This window comes from Pipistrellus hanaki, assembly GCF_964339955.1.
Source record: "Pipistrellus hanaki genome assembly, chromosome: 7".
In the NCBI taxonomy this organism is placed as follows: Eukaryota; Metazoa; Chordata; class Mammalia; order Chiroptera; family Vespertilionidae; genus Pipistrellus; species Pipistrellus hanaki.
The window spans coordinates 23,020,604-23,042,389 of record NC_140509.1 but is presented as its reverse complement, the minus strand read 5'-3'; the positions used below and the strand labels follow the sequence as shown (position 1 = coordinate 23,042,389).

The 21,786-nt window shown below is 38.2% G+C and overlaps 1 protein-coding gene and 2 pseudogenes across 4 annotated transcripts in view; 1 reads left to right on the top strand and 2 right to left on the bottom strand.

Moving 5' to 3' along the window:
• The window catches only part of ZNF451 (zinc finger protein 451), a 76,753-nt gene that overhangs the window by 21,355 nt on the left and 33,612 nt on the right, over positions 1-21,786 (bottom strand). For both annotated transcript variants that reach the window (XM_084889125.1, XM_084889126.1), the window contains exons 5-10: positions 18,662-18,773; positions 11,901-12,051; positions 10,698-10,824; positions 6,658-6,811; positions 6,090-6,237; positions 972-2,575 (exon numbers count right to left, since the gene is read on the bottom strand). In XM_084889125.1, coding sequence (XP_084745251.1) covers positions 972-2,575; positions 6,090-6,237; positions 6,658-6,811; positions 10,698-10,824; positions 11,901-12,051; positions 18,662-18,773 — 2,296 coding nt within the window. The remainder of the gene's footprint in view (positions 1-971; positions 2,576-6,089; positions 6,238-6,657; positions 6,812-10,697; positions 10,825-11,900; positions 12,052-18,661; positions 18,774-21,786) is intronic.
• LOC311625694 (small ribosomal subunit protein eS8-like) lies at positions 2,952-4,818 on the top strand (annotated as a pseudogene). Its single transcript has 2 exons — positions 2,952-2,957; positions 3,876-4,818. The product of its transcript is annotated as a small ribosomal subunit protein eS8-like (transcript).
• LOC311625179 (fascin-like) lies at positions 13,537-15,372 on the bottom strand (annotated as a pseudogene). Its single transcript has one exon. The product of its transcript is annotated as a fascin-like (transcript).

Below are 21,786 nucleotides of genomic sequence, written 5' to 3'. Positions count from 1 at the left end.
GTTAACAGTTATGGTGAAGGAATTAAGCAAAGAAAAAAACAACAACAGTTTACAACAGTTCATAGATACAGACAATAGTATGATGATTATCAGAGGGAAAGGGAGGTAGGAGGAGGTAGAAGAGGGTAAAGGGGGGATAGATGGTGATGGAAAAAGACTTGGAGTGGTGGAACACATAATGAACTATATATATGATGTATTATACAATTATATACCTGAAAAACTATATAATTTTATTAACCAATGTCAACCCAACAAATTCAATACATTTTTTTTAAGGATATAGACTTGCAATTATACTCTAAACAAAACAAATTATATTTCTAAAAAAATAAAAACATTGCTTACTTAATCTTACCATATAGGAGAAGGAAAGTCTAGAGTAAGTACAAATAAGGAATTCGCACCTCATTTCTCTCCCTGGTTTTTGCTACCACTTATAACTCTACTTCCAATTACTATTTTAACTATAAGTAAAAGCTTTGATTAAAAACAAATCATAACAAAAATATATAAATTCTAAAGTGTCCCTAAAGATTTCTTGTACTTATAGAATAAGGCCAAAAATAGAAAGAAAAAAATTCTACTTGATTTATCATCATTTGAATTAAAATCAAAATAATATGTCCAGGATAACTTTAAAATCTTACTTTCTGAAACACTGTAAATTTCCTTCATTTCTCAAATCCCCATGCCTTTTGTAAAAGAAAAAATGTTATCTAAAGTACATACTACTTAAAGCTAACATACACTCTTGGTCCCCTTAAGTTTAGAAAATGGCTGGCTGGGTGTAGTAGTAGGAATATAAATCCCTACAAAGTATATGTCACAGCAATTAACTAATGTATCATCCAATCATGGTTGTTGCTTCAAAAGTGAATCATTACTAGTTTTCACAAAAATGATGGCTACAATACACGTTTCTACATTAATACAGAAATCTGCACAGACATTAGAATGGTAAAGCATACCTATATTCTGACAGCCTAGGTCGTTCTCAGCTCCTTTCTCCATGTCTGAATTTTTTGGATAGCTTACTGCCTGTTTCAGTTTTCTCTCTGTACGTAAGGCATTGGCAGCAAACTTGTACGGGCTGGTTTTTTCAAATCCAAAATGCACCACACTGGCTTTCGTTAAGAAGCAATGTTTTGTATGGAAGTGCTGCTGAGCACTCTCAGGATCATAAAACGCTTTGGTGCAGGTGCCACACTTGATTACATACTGCTGCTCCTCCTCCACCCTCTTTGCTTCGCTGTGCACTTGATGGATGTGAGTGTTCATGTCGGCTGCATTCTGTGCTGTTGCTGAACACAAACTGCAGCGAAACCACAATTTACCTTTATCCAGCATCGTTTGGAGACATCTACTATAATCTTCCCTTCTGTTGACTTTACAGATGTAACTCTCACGACAACCACAGGTTAACAGATTACCGTTCTCTGGCACAGGGAAATCATTCTCTGTTTTAATTGAAATTTCAGTTTTTTCAGGCACAAACACATAATCTATGCTGTGGTTCTCCTTATAATGACTCAAAAATGCTTCTTCCACATTAAAGGTGAGATCACAAAGCCCACAGTAGTAGTTAATCTTTATCTCATTGTCGTGTGCATCTTGGCAATGTCGGTAAAGTGTTTCTATCTTGTGAAAAGTCTTTTTGCAATGGGCACAGCTGTATCTATGAAACTGGTGACTTGCTAAAGACATGCAATGCTGTTTTACACATTCTTGGGAATCAAACATATCTTCACAGATTCGGCATTGCCATTTACCCCTTGGAGGACTGTTTGGTGGGGAGTGATCAACAATAGCAATAGTTGAAGAAGGATTCTTAACAGTCAAATTACTCCCCAATGTTGTAGAGGATGATGGCAAAGTTTCATTTTCTATCTCATTTGTCTCATAAAAATATCTGTGACCACTATGAAATTCAGTCACGTGCGCCATGATGGTTTCTTTCCTTGTTAACTCCTTTTTGCACGTTCGACACCAGAAAAGAAAGTTATTTAAATGTGCCCCTCCATGTATCCGACTCATATGTAAACGGATCACACCTGAATCTTCACATACCTTTCCACAGACCACACACTTAAAACACATTGTATTGGCTGAGAAAACATGCTTTTCTACTAAATCTTCACTTGGGAATTGTTGATGGCATTCACAAAACCAGGTTTTAACAACTGACTTTCCTTTCTGGACACAAACCGTACCTTCATGGCTTTTATCTTCTAAGTTCATCTTCTTTTTTGGAATGTTACTGCAATCTTGTGAGTTAGATTTTTGGAAAGACATAGTTCTTTTAAGTGATGAACATTTCGATTGATCTAGCAATAGATTCAAGTCAGAAGATTTTTTCCCTTCACTGATGTAGCTATAAAGTAAGACTGATTCTTCCATTGAGTTAATGATTCGGACTTTGTGTCCTAAATTTTGCTTATGATTTCGGGTACTGGTTTCAGTCACAAAGGCTTGGTTGCAATTTGGACAATAACCTCTTAATATGAATTTCTCTGCAATCTGGGCAATGCTCTTCTCAGCTACAGCTACAGGACCAGCATTCCGACAACGAACTCTAAAGTGGGTAAGAAAAGGTGAAGAGATTAAGCAAAACAAAACAAAACAAAACTCATAGACACAAACAACAGTATGGTGACTGCTAGAGGGAAGGGGGTAGGGGAGATCGAAGACAGGATAAATGTGGATGGAAGGAGACTTCACTTGGAGTTGTGAACAATAATACAATATACAGATAATGTATTATAGAATTCTATACTGACACCTTTATAATTTTATTAACCAATGTCACTGCAATAAATTCAATAAAAGATTTTAAAAAATAAGAGTGGATAAGAAAAACTATTTTCTAAATGCAGTATCTCTGCTTTTATTGTAAGAATTATAAAATAAACAACATATACATAAGCACTAAAAGATATTTCTCAGTAAAGATGCAGGTTATATAATACTAGAGGCCTGGTGAATGAAAATTCATGCACTGGAGGGAGGGTGGTCCCTCAGCCTGGCCTGACCCCTCTCACAGTTGGGGAAGGGACCCAGCAATCAGGGGAAGGCGATACCCCATCACACCTCTGCTACTGCCACTGCCAGCAACGCAAGCCTCCCCAGCCCTGGTTAACTGAGTCTCCAGCGGCCCTGGGCGGCTGGGGAGCTAAGGGGACTGGGGGGCTCTGGAGGCAGGTACATGGCAAGGCCTTGCTACGCACCTGCTGCCCCAGCAGTGCTGAGGGGACTAGGTGCCACCATTTTGTGGCTGTGCGCATCACTATCTTTGAGAGTGTGGCAGTCAATTAGCATATTCCCTCCTTATTAGATGGGATTAGATAGGATTCTATCAACTCAATGTACCTGAGTATTACCTACATTTTGTCTGTTTCTATCCTATATACAAAAGTGTAAAACTAGAATCAAAAGATTTTTAAAAAATCAGACAAACTTTAAAAAAACTAAGAACAGAATCAAATACACGTCGCCCGGGCAACCAGGTACAACAAAAACTTCCCAAAGCGCCGGCGGCATAGTGGATGCGATGATGTCTAACTCGGAGCCTTTCTCCAGGGCACATCCTGTGCGGACCCCACGAAAACAGACTTCCAAAGAAGCCAGACACTCAACTACTCGCATGGCTTTGCAATGGCTCGTCGTCCAACGTTGGAATAGGCGGGGACCGGCTCCAGGTCAACCAGCTGTCCCAGGCTGACCTGGATGCGTTGGCAAATAAGGTACTACCTCTAACTTATGGTGAACCTAAGCAGGCTGCACCTCCGGAATTTATTCCTGCGCATGTGGCTTTTGACAAAAAGCCAGCACCGAGCCGTGGGTGTCACTTGGTCACTTGGGACAACTGACACAAGCGCCGCAAGACCAGGGGCAAGAGAAAGCCCCACCACAAGAAGAGAAACAAAACTAAGATTGTACTCCTCCGCATACACACAGTCTGAGTGCCCGGAGTCAGCAAGAAGTACCTACCCTCGAGGCTGGACGTGGGCGACTTCTCTGGGGCTCGGAGTGCTGTACGCGCAAAACAAGGATTATTGATGTCTACACTGCATCCAACAACGAACTGGTCCCCCCAAGATCCTAGTAAAGAACTGCATCGCTCTCATTGACAGCACACCGTACCGACAGTGGTACGAGTCCCACTACGTCCCACTACACACCGCCCCTGAGCTGCAAGCAGGGGGCCAAGCTGACTCCTGAAGAGGAAGAGATTTTGAACAAAAAAAGGATCAAAGAAAATTCGGAAGAAATATGATGAAAGGAAAAAGAATGCCAAAATCAGCAGTCTTCTCGAGGAGCAGTTTCAGCGGGGCAAGCTTCTTGCATGCATCACTTCAAGACCAGGCTAGTGTGGCCGAGCAGATGGCTAGGTGCTCCAGGGCAAGGAGCTGGAGTTCTGTTTGAGGAAAATCAAAGCCCCGGAAAAGCAAATAAATCATCTGCCCTCCTATCTTAGCTCATGTAATAAAGATGTTTATTCTAAAAAAAAAAAAAAAAGTAGGTATCAGGTCACATACTGACCTAAAACATTCTCAAGGCTTTCCCAGTGTAAAGGCTAAGATCCAACTGGACAGGTTCTCACAGTCCTACTCCTCTGGCTCTCCCTGCTGTTTCTCCACCCTCCTCTTGGGCCTGTCTTTTCCTTACCCACTGTGTTTCAATCACAATGGATTTGTTTTCCTTATTCTGTTGAAACTGTAACCCCCTCACCCATTACAGGGCCTTTACACATGCTGTTTCCCCCCTCCTGGACTAGCTTTCCTGTGATTGATACTCAATAAACATTGATACTCAATAAACATAAAAATAAACATTAGAAGAGTAGAAAACCAAACAATATATATATTTTGGGTATAAAAAAAAGTTAGAAAAAGATAAACAAATTAAATCCAAAGTTAAAGACCAGAAATCAACAAATGGGGAAAAAACAACAGAGAATCAATCATCAGTGAAATCAAATGCTGGTTGTTTTAAAGATCAACAAAATCTGTTCAAAGATAGATTATAGAAATAAATGTAAAAGCTTTTAAAAAGCTTAACTTTTTAAAAAAAATGAAGTAAACAAAAAATATATTCCTGAAATAAAAATAAACAAAGGTTTCTCAGGATAGAGAAAGTATAACTATAAAAGAAAAAAAATCTATAAATTATACTTAATGAGATTAAAAACTTCTCATCAAAAAGCACAATTAACAATAGGAATATGCACCAGACTGGGACAGAATGCATTCACAGTACATATACCTGACAAAAGATTTGTATCAAGAATATATAAAGAATCCCAACTCACATTTAAAGGCAAACAATCTAATTTTTAAAATAGGCAAAGGACGAACAGATATTTCACAAGATAAATGAATGGTCCTAAGTACATGAAAAAGTGCCTAACACCATTGTTCATCAGGAAAATGTAGATTAAAAACCACAATGAGACACTCAAAAGAACAGCTAAAATGAAAAAGACTGGCAACACCAAATCTTGGTGTGCATATAGAATAACTGGAATTCTCCTATCTTGCTGCTAGAAATACACACTAAAATGTTTAGTAGTTTCTATTAAAACTAAATACATAATATAAATAAAACACACTGCCATGTATTCATAACTACTGAAGCTGGGTAAAAGGTATATAGGGGTCATTACACTATTCTCCTTTTGTATAATGTTTGATAATTTCCTTTGTAAAAACAAAAAATCATACTGAAATCTTTTTGATTAAGTTGAATTTGGCCTTTCATGAAATTTAATCTTTCATATGGATATGATACATTCCATTCTGGTTGACTTAAAGCCATAGTTCTATTTTAACCCTCTCCTTTCCTGTATATAATATTCGCAGAACACAAAGAGAAAAACTACACATCGACTTAGAACTATTACCTTGTTTTATATTCATAGCAATATCAATATATCCACTTCTTCCATAACTCTAATTCTCTCTTATGCTAATTTGGTTAATTTCTAGGCAAATGCACATTCTTGTTTTAAAAGGAGAGAAACATGGAATAGAGCATATTTGTTGAATCCCACTGGTGAAGAGCTTATTGGGCAGGATTCCCTTACGAACCTGAAATGGGCAGTGAGCTCCATATGGGAACGCAGTGTCTGGTGGCAGGCCACACACTTAACTTGAAACGGAACATCTTTGCACAGAGAGATCAAAAGTTTCTTTGCAAAAGATGGAAATGATATTGGATGTGCTATTTTCTTGTCATCTGGAAAAAAAAATTATAATGTGCAAAGATTTGAGTATAGTAACCCAACTTTTCCTCCCTTTTGTCTTCCTCAATATCAGTTGGAGTAAGTAAAAGATATTTATGTAATAAAAATCTAAATTCATTTTCTAGCCTTAAGTACAAAAGATGTGAAAAAACACTCAAATTCCCAGATATCATATATGTAAAAACATTATTCTGAATAAACGTTTTCTTCCCAAGCTTCTTTTCATTTCTCAAAGTAAATGTTATTCTTAGGTAGGGGTAAATATTGAGAGTCTTTTCTTAAAAAAAGAATTAAAAATGTTTCACTTTTACAGTTTGCATACTAGCATGAGGATAAGAAACCTTAAAAATTATCTCACAATTATGGAAACTTAGCAAAAATTAAAGTGGTTTAATAATTTTCAGAGAACATACCGCCCAGTTTAAAACGCTGATGGAAATGATTCTTTCCAGTCATGTGTTTCATACACTCATCCTTGCCGCTAAAAAGAAGGAAGCAATTTGGACATGCAAAACACTGAATAATCTGAGGAAGAAGGTTGTTTTTATGTCCATCATTTGCAGCTTCCTAAAACATAAGGAAAAGCTGAATTATAGACAATTAAAATCAACCAATATTCAAATTCTTAAAATTAACTTTCAAAATATTTATTATCTGGAATATTCTCTAACAGTTTTTAACATGAAAAGTTCTTCCCTGAGTGAACAATGGAGCTTTTCTCATGAATGAGGTCCCAAATATAAAATTTTTAATTTTTTTTCCTTGAAAACAATTATAATAATCTATAACAATAAATATACAACTGTATTTGCTGTCTATGTATTTTTCCTTTTGTACATACCCATATGCAACATTATATAACTGCAAAAATGTTTTCACGTGATATACACTTTTTCTAAAGTTTTACTTTGTTCAATCTACAATATAACCTTTGTTTACAAATATGTATTTATCCATAAACAGCTTCATGCTTAAAATTTTATATATACAAACATACAAGGGGGATTGATATTGTTTCATCAAATATTTCCAACTTACTCTTCTCTCTCTTAGTTTTCTTATTTCAAATATCTAATGGAAAGTCCTAAAATGCAGCTGTTATAACTTTAATTCATTTTTCTTAATAGTTGTCAACTACTCCATCTGTGAATCTACTGATTTAGTCAAGTATTCATTCTGAGGCCTTATTTTTTGCCACTATTAACAATAATATTGTAAACATCCTTGAGTACATATACTTATTATAGGTGCTCTCTCTCATTATCAGTGGTCCTATTGGGTTAAAAGGTATATTCTTTGAATATTAAAAGATGTTGTATGCTTGCTTTTCAAAATGGCTTTACCAATTCATGTATCTCCTAGCCTGGCAGCAATAGATATTACTTTTGCAATCTGACAGAGGTGATACTCATTGTTACTTTAATTGTATTTCCAATCTACTAGGGAGTTTGAGCATTTATTCATACAATTCTGTGGATATTCCACATTCTGTAGAATTCTTATTTATATTCTTTATCTTTATATTTCATGGTTTTGTTTTCTCTCCTTTTGGTCAACTTAATTATCAAAACTCTTTGTCCAGTCCTCTATTTTGCAAATATTTTCAAACATTTGCTAATGAATTCTGTGTATGCTCACTTTAAAATTATGATATAGTAAAACAGGCATGTCTTTTTTAGCATCTCAGTTTCCAAACTTAGTAAAAGCCTCCTTTATCCCTAACAGCCTTAAAAGTTGTGTCTTATTAAATTTATTACCTTAAATTTACATTAGGAATATCAAAGTAGTTTGTGTAGTCTTATGAGATGCAACAAGAGGAGGAACCGTAAATTTACATTTATATTAAGTACATGTCAAGCGAGCACCATATTAGGATTCAAAGTGTGCTTCCCCATTTAATTCTTATAATAATCCCATGAAATATTAATTTATTCATTTATAAATAAGAAAATTGACATTTAGATTAAGTCAACAAAATTACCATAGAAGAGACAAAACTACCATTCAAATACAGCTTTAAATTTTTGGTAACAAAATCTATGCTCTTTCCACTATTCTCCATCTCATTTGAATTTGGCAAGTGCCACACAAAAGATTACACTGGGAAGATATTTTGTATTTCATTAGAAGGTTCTAAAAGTTAAGAGCACTACAAGCATTTATTAACCATCAATTTATACAAATGATCCCTAATGAAGACCTCTAAACTAAAAAAAAAAAATTTTTAGTTCAATTCTGAGTTATAAATGTATTCAATATAATGCTCATTTAAGTGGTTTGTTCAATAGAACAAAAATGGTTCTACATAAAATTTTACTGTAATATAACTGTTATATAAATGTAGCATATTTGCAAATACCATCTACAAACTAGAGGAAGGAAAGGGAAACAGAATGTCTGGTAAGTTAAAGTGCTAAATTTATTTTTACTATTATATTTCTGGTTACATTAAAATAACATACATCATAAAATTTTGTATATATATAAAAGATTAGGACAACAATAAAATACTACTTCATATCCACTAAAATAGCCATTTTAAAAGACAGATAATAAGTAAAGAAATTAGACCCTAGCCAGGTAGCTCAGTTAGTTAGAACATGGTCCTGATATACCAAAGTTGTGGGTTTGACCCCTGGTCAGGGCACATATAAGAAGTAACAAATGAGTGCATAAATAAGTGAAAAAACAAACTGATGTTTCTCTTGCTCTCTAAAATTAGTAAAAATAAGAAGAAACTAGAACTATATTCATTGCTATTGGGAAGATGACATGGTATAATGATTATATAACAATTGGCAGTTCTTCAAAAAATTAAACATACTTATCACATGACCTAATTTCACCTCTGAGAAGTGAATACATATATCCACACAAAGACTTGCACGCTTGTTAAGAGTAGCATTATTCACAATAGCCAAAGTGAAAACAAACCAAGTGTTTATCAATGAGATGAATTGATAAACAAAATGTGGCATATATCCATACAATGGACTGAAGGGTCCCAGTGCACATGCCCGGGTTGTGGTCTCGATCCCCGGTGGGGGGCATGTGGGAGGCAGCCAATCAATGATTCTCTCTCTCGCCATTGATGTTTCTATCTCTCTCTCCCTCTCCCTTTCTTTCTGAAATAAAAAAGATATATATATATTTTTTTAAAAATTAGGAATAAAGTACTAATATTTTCTACAACACAGATAAGCCTTCAAAACATTATGGTAAGTGAAAGAATCTTGTCACAAAAAGGGTATATATTCTATTATTCCATGTATATGAAATGTCCAGAAAAGATAAAACCAAAAAGGCAGAAAGTAATTTTACTGGTTTCCTAGGGCTGGGAAGAATAGGTTAGCAAACGGAAAAAATAATGACAGAATGGCCCTAGGAACAGAATGGTAGTACCTATTGATCTGCAAGTGACCTTGAGGCACACTGAAGCTTACAGTACATCTACCACCACTACCACTACCACCACCAAACGGGAGAAAGGCAGGAAGCTATCTGGTACCAGACCCATTGGATGACTTTAATGTTCAAGAAACACTAGACTTAGTACTCAAAGCGTGACCCAGCAGCACTGGCATCATCTAGCAGCTTATTAGAAATCCTGAATCTGAGGCCCCACCTCAGATCCACTGAGTCATAATTTTCATTTTGTAACAAGTGATTCATATGTGCATTAAATTTTGATTCCCAGGTGATTTGTGTGCACATTAAAGTTTGATAAGCACTAGTCTAGATGGAAGAAATTAGAGATGAAAGGAAAAGGGGGAGGAAGCAAGACAAGTAATGCAAACTATAAATAATTCCACTCTCACTGAAGAATGCGAGCCTTACAAACTAGAAATCAGTGGTATATGATCTTCTAGCGACCTCTTCTGGGTGATTCAAGATAGGCAACTGCAGATTAGTTTAAAGGAAAGGTCTTCGTGACACACTCCAAAGAATAAGCAATAATGAATATTTGTTGAGAGCTATATCTAATATCAAACATGGTATACTTATTACAGAGTTCTATATTACAAGTATTTATATATGTCCCTTGAGCTATATCAATAAGAGTTACATAGCACAACCTTTTAAGTACTAGATCTATTTCGTAATACTAACATTAATAAAAGAATTGTTAGACACTACATAGCTCCAACAGTTCAAAATGCAGTGAAAAGCAGTGGACTTAAGAAGGGTCTAGTTCTCATCATGTGATTAACTCACAGAGCATCTTAAACAAGGTACATTAATTTCATAAAGCAACTCCATAAAAAGTAGGTAATCTTTAGGACTGCTGGTTTTCACCTATCAAGTTTGCCTGCCAACAATAGTTTAATGTTCCAAATCATTTTGCTCTTCATAAACAATCAGAATTTTGATCCTTATGTGTATCATTAGGGATTGCAAGCTTAAGAGCAAGAAGAAAAATAATGTCTACTCTTAACTTAGGACATGCTCTTACCTTAGAAGAAAGGTGTTCCTTATATTGTTGTTGAGTAACAAAATTTTTATAACATACTACACAAACAAAGGAATTGATGGAAGGTCCATGTAGTGTAATTGTTGGATCACACGGTGAGTGATCAAACCTACTTGGCAAAAGAGAGGTAACATTAGAAAAGCCCACATTCTAGGCACAGCACTATTTAGTTCATTTGTTAAGCAAATAAACACACATACACATATTCAGAATTTACACTTTCCTACTAAAATATTAAATTATGTTCTTCATATTCAGAAAATTTCAAGTGGTTCCCATTAAGGCATGCAATCCTTTCAGACAGTGACCTACAGTTAGCTTAAAATTTCATGAAAGTACTCACAAATAATTTAAATGAACCACTGGAATAATAATCTCAAGTCAAGATTTCTGACATACCCCCGATTCCTAAAAATGGCTTTTAATCCTTTTAATGTTCATTTAACCATATTGAAAATTTGTGTCATTTTAAACTGCCTTGAAGACTTTTTAAAGTAGTTCAGATACAGTATGCTACCCATTTATTCGCAGAGCACTGAAGCTCCTTCTAGAAATCTGTCTTGGTAAGGCAAGGCATAAGTAGGGTGAGACATCTTTAAACTATTAGAAGGGGATTGTGAAGATAAGAATGTTTAATGACTCTAATACTGTCTTCCTTGATATTTACTTTCTCATGCTCTAGTATTCAAAAGTGCAGTAAGTTAGTAAGATGGGTTTCATAAGCAAAATATTTATCATTAATTTGGCCACATTTTATTTGCCTTTAGCATTTATTTTTGCAATGCCATATTAGCTACTAGTAGACTAAATATCTCTTAAGTACTTTATGTCTTTTGAAATTTGCATTTATGGGCTGGATTTCTCTAACACTGATCCAATTGCACAGCAGTGCAAAAAATCTATTCAAAATTTTATGAGAATTTTAGGAACAAATACATATTTAAAGGCCAAATGCCTTTAAAGATAAAATATCACTAGATGAATCTAACTTCACCACACCTTCTAGGATACCTAATGGATGTAATTGTAAATAATTACATCTTAACAACACAAAACAAATTGAATTTGAAATATAAAGCTATAATTATAATGGCAGAGGCACATCATGCTTTCATTTTATGAAATCATTTTCACTTTTTAACTCACTTGACCTTCAGTGTCCACTATTCTGAATATCACATTTACCTTTTCAAATGTCCTAAGAGAAGATGCCCATTATCAAATTCCTTGTTACAGTGCATTATGGGACATGAAATTGCTTTCCCAGACACCTGCATTTGGCCTCCTCTTCGGAATGAGCTTTTTGTTCCAGAATTAATTGTTCCTGCTTTGAGTCCTGCATCATTGGATATAAATTCTTAAGTCTCTATTTCAGATATTTGTCCTTTAAACTGGTAATCAAAATTATGACAAAACAATGAAAAATCAACCACATGCATCATTAATGAAATATTTATAAGCTGTCTTATAAAAGATATAACCTAAAAGTAAATAGTTATTTGGGAAAAGAAAAGCAGTTAACATCTCCAACTAGCCCTCTCTTAAAGGAAAAAAAAAAAAAAAATCTTGTTTCCTTAAATTCAATACCCAAAAAATATCAAAGATCAAATGCATTAGAAAATCAGTTGCTCTACAGAACCTTTACCTCCCTTCTTTTCATTTATATGTTTGCAAAGATCTTTTCTTGTAACTCTTATTTTCTCTTTTAACTATCTAAAACACATTATAAGGTATAGCTATATTACAGAGGATCTGGGTTCTATAAAAATTATCTTGAACAATGTAACTGAGAGGGCAAGAGAAGTGGAGAAGATAAGGAGGAAAGGAGAATAAGTGATACTTTCTGAGGAATCCTGCTATTGGTCAATAAGCTCCATCCTGGACATCAAGTTACACAGGTTTCAGTAATAACATTTCTAGAACACAAAGCAGGGATTTACTTGTTATCTCTCTTCTTCCAATTTATCCTTTTTTTCTTTTTTCTTCTTTTTGGTTTTGCGTTATTTTATTTTGCTCTTTCCAGTCTGAAGCTACTATCATGGGCATTTAGTTATACAAAAAACACTTATAAAAAATAAAAGACCAAGACACCTAGAGTGAGATGCATGGCGGACAGGGGGGTCGGGGGCTGGCAGGGAGCCAAGGGTCAAGGCTGGGTGTCTTCTCACTGGAGGGTGACACCGGCTTCGTCCCACCTGAGACCCAGAAGCCAGTCAGACAAGGAGCACCAATCCGCTGGCTGGAGGCTCTGTGGGCGGGCAGGGGGCGGGGCTGGTGAGCGCCCCTGGGCGTGGGGGCAGGTTCTGGGTTTGGGGAGGAGCCCTCCCTGCCCGACCACCAGGGAGCAAGGCACCGAGGCCCGGAGATGCTGCCCGAGGCTTGCCTGCGCCACCTCCAACAATGACATTTCATTAAAAAAAACCAAAATACTGATTTGGTCATTTTCTGCTTCCAGTTAGCCAGGGAGAGACAGGAGCGGGGCCCGGAGCACAGGGGCGCAGGGCGGGCCTGCTCCGTGCGGAGGGGACAGAGCCCTGCACCAGCTTCAGCCCTGGTCCCGCAGGCGCTCCTCCCGAGGGGCCACCGAAGACCTTGGGCCAAGGGCCTGGCTGCTGGGAAGTTGGGGGGAACCTGGGCTGGGGGCGGGGCAGGAGATTCCAGTTAAACACCCGCCACACCCAGGGTTCGAGCCCCCATGCTCCTCAGCCACTTTGGGGAAATAAGGCTCAGAGTCGTCTGAGGTCAGAAGAGGTGCCAGCCTCGCCCACAGCAGAGAGAGGGCGGAGGGTCCCCGGGCCCGCTAAGGGCCAGGCCACAGCGCCCACCCCCGGGAGAGGCCATGCAGGGCACAGGGGGGACGCCGTTTTCTCCGGGTTCCAGTAGGAAAGGCAAGGTGCCGCCTGGAGGGGAATTAGCCAGGGAGGGGGACGGGGGACAGGGATGCAGGGGGCGGCCTAGTACTTCCACCGCGTGGAGGGGTCGATGGTCTCCGCACAGGCCTTCAGGACGCCGGCGTGGTCCCCCTTCAGGTAGCGGCCACCCACGTTGATGGCCACCTTGTTGTAGTCGTAGAACTCAAAGAAGAAGTCCACGGGGCTGTCGCTGCTACTGGTGACCAAGGAGTTGCTGCCCAGCGTCCAGTGCTTGCCTGTGGAGTCTTCGATGTTGTAGGCGCCGTTGTTGAACTCGAGCTGGAAGACGCCGTAGTTGGAGCGGCTGGCGTCCAGGGTGCCCGTGACCTTGCAGCAGCCGGTGAAGCCGTGCTCCCCGCGGAACACGATGATGGGCCGGTTGATCAGCTTCATGAGGAAGAGCTCGGTGTCCCCTACGGTGTCCACGGAGGCGGCCAGCTGCCCGTTCTCCTTGGCCGTCACGAACTTGCCGTTGGCCACGTGCAGTGTGATCCACCGGTCGCGCCCCTCGATGTCAGAGTAGCAGCTGGCACTCTTGGCGGAGGCGGTGGACTGCACGGCCCCGGGGGCCGCCAGCGGCCAGTACTTGGCCGTGTGCATGCGGAAGGCGCACTTTCTGGAAGGTCTCCTGGTCAGTCTCTTCGATCTGATTGGCCGACAGGTCCATGTCCTGCCGCGTGGACACGTCCCGCTCGTTGGCCGCCCGCAGCACCACCTGGGCGCAGCTCTGCTCCAGCGCCAAGAGCTCGTCCTCGCCCGCCTTGAGCGTGCCGCTGGGCCCCGACGGCGCCAGGTGGCGGCCCTCGCAGTCGCGGAAGGCCACCTTCCCCGAGCGGAACTCGAGCGTGGAGGCCGTGGCGGGCTCGGGGCGCGCCACCAGGCGGCCGTCGTGGAGCAGAAGGCGGGGGTCGGCCGTCTGCAGGCGATAGCGCTGGTCCTGGAAGGCCAGCGTGAGAGCGAGTGGACGCCCCACGGAACGTTGCGGTCCACGGCGATCCGGCCGCGCGCGGAGGTGTGCGTAGCGCTTGTGCGCCAGGCTGTAGAGCGTGGCCCGCGGGTGCATGGCCATGTGCACGCTCCACTTCTCTGCCGGCGACACGCTCTGCGCGAGGCACGACAGGCGGTCCTCGTGCGCCTCGGACTGCAGCGCCCAGCGCCCGGCGCCTCGCGCTCGCAGCTCACGTTGCCGTCCTTGTCTGCCGCCAGGTGGCGGCCCAGGTGGCTGCGCAGGCACACGGCCGCGCTGCCCGCCTCGTCGAGCGGCTGCTCCAGCGTCCAGATCTGCTGCTTCTTCAGGCTGCTGGCCGATGCGTTCACCTTGAAGCCGAACGCCTCGGCCGTCAGGTACTTGTTGCCGCAGTTGATGAGGCCGAACTGGATCTGCAGCGCCTCGGCCGTGCCGTCGGCGGCCATGGCCCCGGGCCCGGAGGTGGGTGGCCGGTCCCCAGGGCTGCGGCGGCGGCGGCAGCGCCCGGCTCCTTTGTTCCCCGACCCACCGCCCAATTTATCCTTTTTTGTCTTTTCCCTTTTTCTCCTTTCAAAGCCAATTAGAAAATAGTTAGCCCATCATTACCTTCTCTTAATTCCCTCTTACTCTGATCCATTCTTTTTCTTTCTTTATAATCTTGGTCTTATAATCAAACAATCTTTGAGACTAATATCTCTGGCCAAATTTTGTTCCCATGAAACTCCCAAAAATGATATACAATGGAAAATTTGAAATTATGTTGTATAAATAAAGAATTGTAAAACTGCCAGGAGGATTATAATATGAAGATAGTTTATTGTTTCTCTTTTATTATTTCTTGTAGACTCTTTGAATTAGATGTCTTAAATATTTCATACAACAGAAAACTAGGTATTTTTTAAATACTATTTTAAAAATCGATTTGAGAGAGAGGAAGGGGGGAAAAGAGACAAAAAGAGAAAGAAAGAGGAGAAATGATGTGTGAGAGAAAAGCATCAGTTGGCTGCCTTCTGCATGCATTTGATGGGGGATGGAACCCAAAACCTGGTTGGGTATGTGCTTTGACTGGGAATCAAACCTGCAACCATTTGGTATATGGGTCAACACTCCAACCAACTGAGCCACACCAGCCAGGGTGGGTATTTATGACAGTTTCTACAAAGCCCTTAAGCATTTAACTAGTTTTATTCCTTTAACATCATCTAGTTTTAAGATCTCCAAATAGTTATATACGCCTAAGGTTTCAACTGCCTTTCAGCTCTTTTAGTCCTTTTGGGGGGGGAGGGGAAACCACTACTAAAAGCTGACAAAACACTTATGTGTTCAGCCAACAAACAACAGCACAGCATTAATCATATTTTAATCTTAAAGAGGCAGAAAATGACAATATACCTTTTTATCTTTAAATTTTTAATGCAGTCAGAATTAGGACAATTTTTATTTATTGTCCATCCACATTATGACCTTTGTTTTATTTGGCCAAACAGAGGCTCTGGCTAATAGAGAAAACAATCAACTGAAAGAAAATAAACTTTACCCATGGAAAGGCAAAGTACAAAGAAATTTAAACAGCTCTTTTCCTTAAATAATATAGAGTGCAGTTTTTAAGTTATTAAGTATTGAAATGTATGCAAACAGGCCTAACTGTAAAGGTCTATAAAAGATAGATTTCTAAAGTTAGAGTAATTATAAAGTACTTAAATTACTTCTAATAAACTGAATTATAATAGTTGGGTACTTTGGAATAGGTTGAATGAGTCCCTTAATGTTACTGAGAAGTAGAATCTCACTTTTTTAAAATTAAAGGATACAATTCTCATCTCTGTTTTCCTCAGCTATACACTCTTCAAAGATCCCAACATTCTCTCAAGCCCATCTGGGAAAGATAAATACCCATACCAAATACAGCCCAACACTAAAGCAGCTATTCTAGCAATAGTTCCCAAATTTCAGTTTTACAGTGTTGCCAGGACCAAGCAAAAAAGATGAAACAATCACATGAAAAGAGCATAATCAAAGACCTAAACTCAAGGTTCAAGCTTATCAGCCACCAATGAACCAGATGTGACCTAAAAATATATAAAAACACACAGCTAACTGACTCATTTGTTCCCACTTGGCCTGCTCAGGTAAATAAACAAACAGATGCTCATGCATTCAATTTACAATGAATTAAAATATTCTGACAATCTGGGTTGGGCCTAAAGGGGCATATTACTGGCCCCAAACCATTCTAGACAGGACTTGAAAGTGTTAGATTCATATGAGATAAATGATTTTTAGAAGAGATCTTAGATGTGATGAAGCATATCAAAATCATCTAGGAATCCTCTCAAAACTACAGATGCTCTATCCCTGGGGTGAGGCCCAGGCATGTGTTTAAAAGCTCCCAGGTGATTCTGATGCAGTTAAGGTGAAACCAAAGAGCTAATCATTAACAACTACTGAGAAATGAATGCTTATCAAAAAAGATTTAAAATATATATATGTATATATATATATATTTTATTGATTTCAGAGAGGAAGAGGGAGAGGGAGAAATAGAGACATCAATAATGAGAGAGAATCACTGATCAGCTGCCTCCTTCACACCCCTCACTGGGGATCAAGCCTGCTACACAGGCATAGGCCCTGACCGGGAATCGAACTATGACCTTCTGGTTCATAGGTTGATGCTCAACCACTGAGCCATGCCAGTCAGGCTCAAAAAAATATTTTTAAAATAAACATAACCTTAAAAGAACACTTCAAAAAGCAAAACCAGTTACTATAATTTCTAAGTCTCTTTTGCTAAAATAGATCTGGAATACCAAGCAATTCTTTTATGGAAATGAATGAAGTTGCATTTGGAACCTAAGTTCTAGGCTTGTTTTCTGTGTTCATGTGCAAACATTTATGTAGCCTCCTTTGGTATAACATTCAACTAATATTTATTGAGCATTCTTTTTAGGCACTGACACAAAATACGATTAAATGCATTGGTCTCCATTCCCTCAGAGCACAGGGTAAAAACTATATGAGAAATGAATAAAGCACTGTGGGAACAAAGAACGCTAAGAAACCAAACTTATGTAGAATAAATAAACCTAGCAACCTCTAGTGTTGAGTATTTCCTGTGGGGCTAATCCCACAGGCAAGTAAGAAGAAAAAAAAGAGGAAAAGGTATTTAAAAATGAGGATAGGATGAAATTGGAATTTGCCAAGATCAAACAGATTAGGTGGCAATAAGGAAATATAGTTTCAGGGAGTGGCCAAGTGTCAAAATATCTACAAATTACTCTTAATTATTTTATAAGTGGTAGTTTGACTATTTTTAGAAAGCCCTCTAAAAACTAATTTTAGAACAAGATATTCAGGTTCAAAGTTGAGCACTGCATGCATTTCTAAATAGATATTAGATATTTTAATGACTTTTTGCAATTAAAACTCCTGCTGAATTAAATCCACAATTAAGGTTTCTGTGGATATCCCAAGCCTTTATGTCTAATATGTCTACCAGACATACTAGAAAAGTTGCCATGGTGGCAAAGTCCTATTAGCTTATAAAATTCCACGAATTATCTAGTAAGGGAAAATGTTTTATAGTGAGATTCCAGGAATGTCAGGTCTGCAAAGAGTTAGTGAAGAAGAGGCTACCCAATACTTTAGATGAGACTCCCACGTGGACACTTACAGAATATTTACATAGGCTGCACTGACAAATAAGTACACACTCATCCTTTAAATCTCAGCTTAAATACCATTTCCTCAGAGAAGCTTTTCCTGACCTCAAGTAACCTGTTACACAAGCTCCCATATACACATGTACTATTTCATGTAATAACTATGAAATTATAAATGATTAAATGAGCAATATCTAATAAGCTCAAGGATGACTTATACTACTTACACTCAAAATATACTTTTGCCAAAGTAGGAGGGTAACTGGTAAAGTAGGCCGTTAAGATTCACTAAAATTAAATGACAATACTTTATATATTCATTAGCAACCAAATAAATGAACATAATATCTTAAAACTGTAGGGAAGCTAGATAACCTTCATGTTCCACTCATCTCTAAAGAATACCTGGCATTTTTAGCCACTGGTCCACACAGAGTCTTGCTGCTTCTGTATCAGAATGTCCTCGAATAAATTCCAATTCTTGCAAGCCATGAGCATGCTGAAAATCAATTTTTTCCTAAGGATATTAAGAAAAAAAAAAAATCAACCAACTATGATTACTAATCTGGTTTCCTTGAGAAAAGATTTTGACATATCAATGACTAGTAAGTACTGATTATGATTACTCTTTATCCTTGGAACTTCACAACTAGGTCCCAAAACAAAGGTTTACGCTCTAACACGTTGATTTAATGTTATCTACATCTACACAAAGTTCACTACAACCTACATCTCCAAAATAGGGCACTGGTTAAGTAAATTAAGGTAAGTACATTTCATTCAAGTCAATAGAAAGACTAACCACTTTTTAAGTGAAGTAGAAACATACTTTTATTTATTTATTTATTTTTAATATATTTTATTGATTTTTCACAGAGAGAAAGAGAGAAGGATAGAGAGTTAGAAACATTGATGAGAGAGAATCATCGATCAGCTGCCTCTTGCACACCCCCTACTGGGGATGTGCCCGCAACCAAGGTACATGCCCTTGACCGGAATCGGACCCGGGACCTTTCAGTCCGCAGACCTACACTCTATCCACTGAGCCAAACCGGTCCCTAGAAACATACTTTTAGTATCAAACAAGGCACCAAGTAGTATAAAACAAATAAGGCCCAATATAAACAAAGATTAATTTCAAGATACGTATAACTTTATCTGCTGAGGGGGGAAAGACTGAAAATATATTAAATTCAAAGGCTAGATCTCGGAATGGAGATAAGAACTATTAGTTGCATTTTTAAACTTTTGTACTTTTTTTCTCTGATTTTTCTTATACTGGTGGGGCAAAATAGGTTTATAGTTACTCATATAGAAAATAATATAATAATTAATAAAAATACAAACTGTTTCTCGTATTCACAACTGTAAAGCTACTTTTTAAAAAATATATATTTTATTAATTTTTTACAGAGAGGAAGGGAGAGAGATAGAAAGCCAGAAACATCGATCAGCTGCCTCCTGCACACCCCACACTGGGGATGTGCCCACAACCAAGGTACATGCCCTTGACCGGAATCGAACCTGGGACCCTTCAGTCCGCAGGCTGACACTCTATCTATGTAGAGTATGGAGTGAAGAGAAGCCTATTAAATATTTGTTCAGTGAATAGTACTACTTACATATTAAGCACACACTTAATATGTGCCAATATAAAGCATTTATTGCCATCTAGATCAAGGGTAGGCAAACTTTTCCCATAAAGGGACAGATAGCAAATATTTTAGGCTTTGTAGCCCATACATTCTCTATTGTAGCATGAAAGCAGCCATAGATTATATGTAAACAAATGGGCATGGCTATTTTCCAATAAAAAATTATTTACAAAACAGACTGCAGGCCAGTGTAAACCACTAAATTATATACTTCAGACTATTAAGAGTCTCTAAATCTTTCTACTTATATTACCTATAAATCTACTTGCATATTTTCTAATCATGCTGTATCTAACAACACTTATTAATCACCTACCATTTGAGGAACTGTTGTAAAAGCATTTTAGATTTAATCCTCACAATAACTCCGTAATAGGTATATTGTTCCCATTTGATTTGATTTTTTAATATATTTTTTATTGATTTTTGAGAAAAAGGGAGAGGGGAGAGAGATGAGAAACATCAATGATGAGAGAGAATCATTAACTGGCTGCCTCCTGCACACCCCCCACTGGGGACAGAACCAGCAACTTGTCCAGAATTGAACCTGGGACCCTTCAGTCCACAGGCCAACACTCTATCCACTGAACCAGCCAGGGCTATTGTTCCATTTTATAATGGGAAACTGAAGTAAACCAAGGTCAAATAAATTGCCCAAGGATAAATAACAATTCCAGGATTTAAACTCTTGTAATCAGATTGTACGATCTACACACTTAAACAGTACTGTGTCTCAAAAAGCTTATATTCTTAACAAGAAATGACAAATTCATGAACATTAGATTTTCAAGACATAGGTCAGAATAATGAATGGCCTAGTTAGCAATAACAGGATCTTCTATCAGAAAGAGTAAGTAGAAGGACAGGGAGATTCAAAATTTTCATCTGAAAAAAAATCTTACAATATTATTCAAATACAGCCATAGAAGTCATATTCTCAAAGATGTTAATATGTGTTATATATATTTAAAAATCCTCTGTATCATCTAAGTAAGTATAAAAACATTGGTTTTAATATCAAGTTTAAAAGGATCCTTTACTGCAGGACTTCCAAAGCCTTAAGGTTCTATAATGTGCCTGTGATTTTTCATCCACAGATTATGCAGTATCCCAATTTAGCAAATCACTTTTTTTTTTTTTTCAAAGTGGTCTGAATAACACACTATGGGAAACCAAGATAGTCTATCCAAAAAAAGCAATTTGGCAAACTTCCAGGGGGCTATAAAGATTTTTTTTCTTATTTACAAAATTAAACATGATATATTGACATTCCTTACAAAAATCTATCACAATAAAAACTCTTAAATTAAATTACCATGTTGGTGTTAAATATTACTGCATGCCAGCTAGTAACCTACTTATTTTAAACAATGCCAATAATTTATTTTATAGTTTAAAAAAAAATTTTTTTTTTTGCCATTTTTCACAACAGAATTTTAACTCTGTGGCCTAAGTAAATGCTAAAAAAAAATTGCTGGCTGAAATCACCTCCAAATGTACCACCCTTTTTTTCTATATCACAAAGTTACTTCCACAAACTTTAGGGTTACATCACTCTTGCATGTCATCTTAACTCCTGAAATACCAATAAGCTAAGCTGGTGGCTGGTTATCTAGTCAGCACAGCACATTATTTCTGAAAGTGATTTATCCAACAAAGATTTTAATGAATTTTCTTTTTCTTTCCTTTAATATCACGAAGACGGACAATCCACTTTAATAGTGAAACACCATTCACAAATATTATCTATTTTTAGTCTGAGTTATTTATCAACCACTAGATTTTCTCAAGAATTTAAAAAAATTTTTTTAATTGATTTCAGAGAGGAAGGGAGAGAAAGAGAGAGATGGAAACATCAATAATGAGAGAGGATCA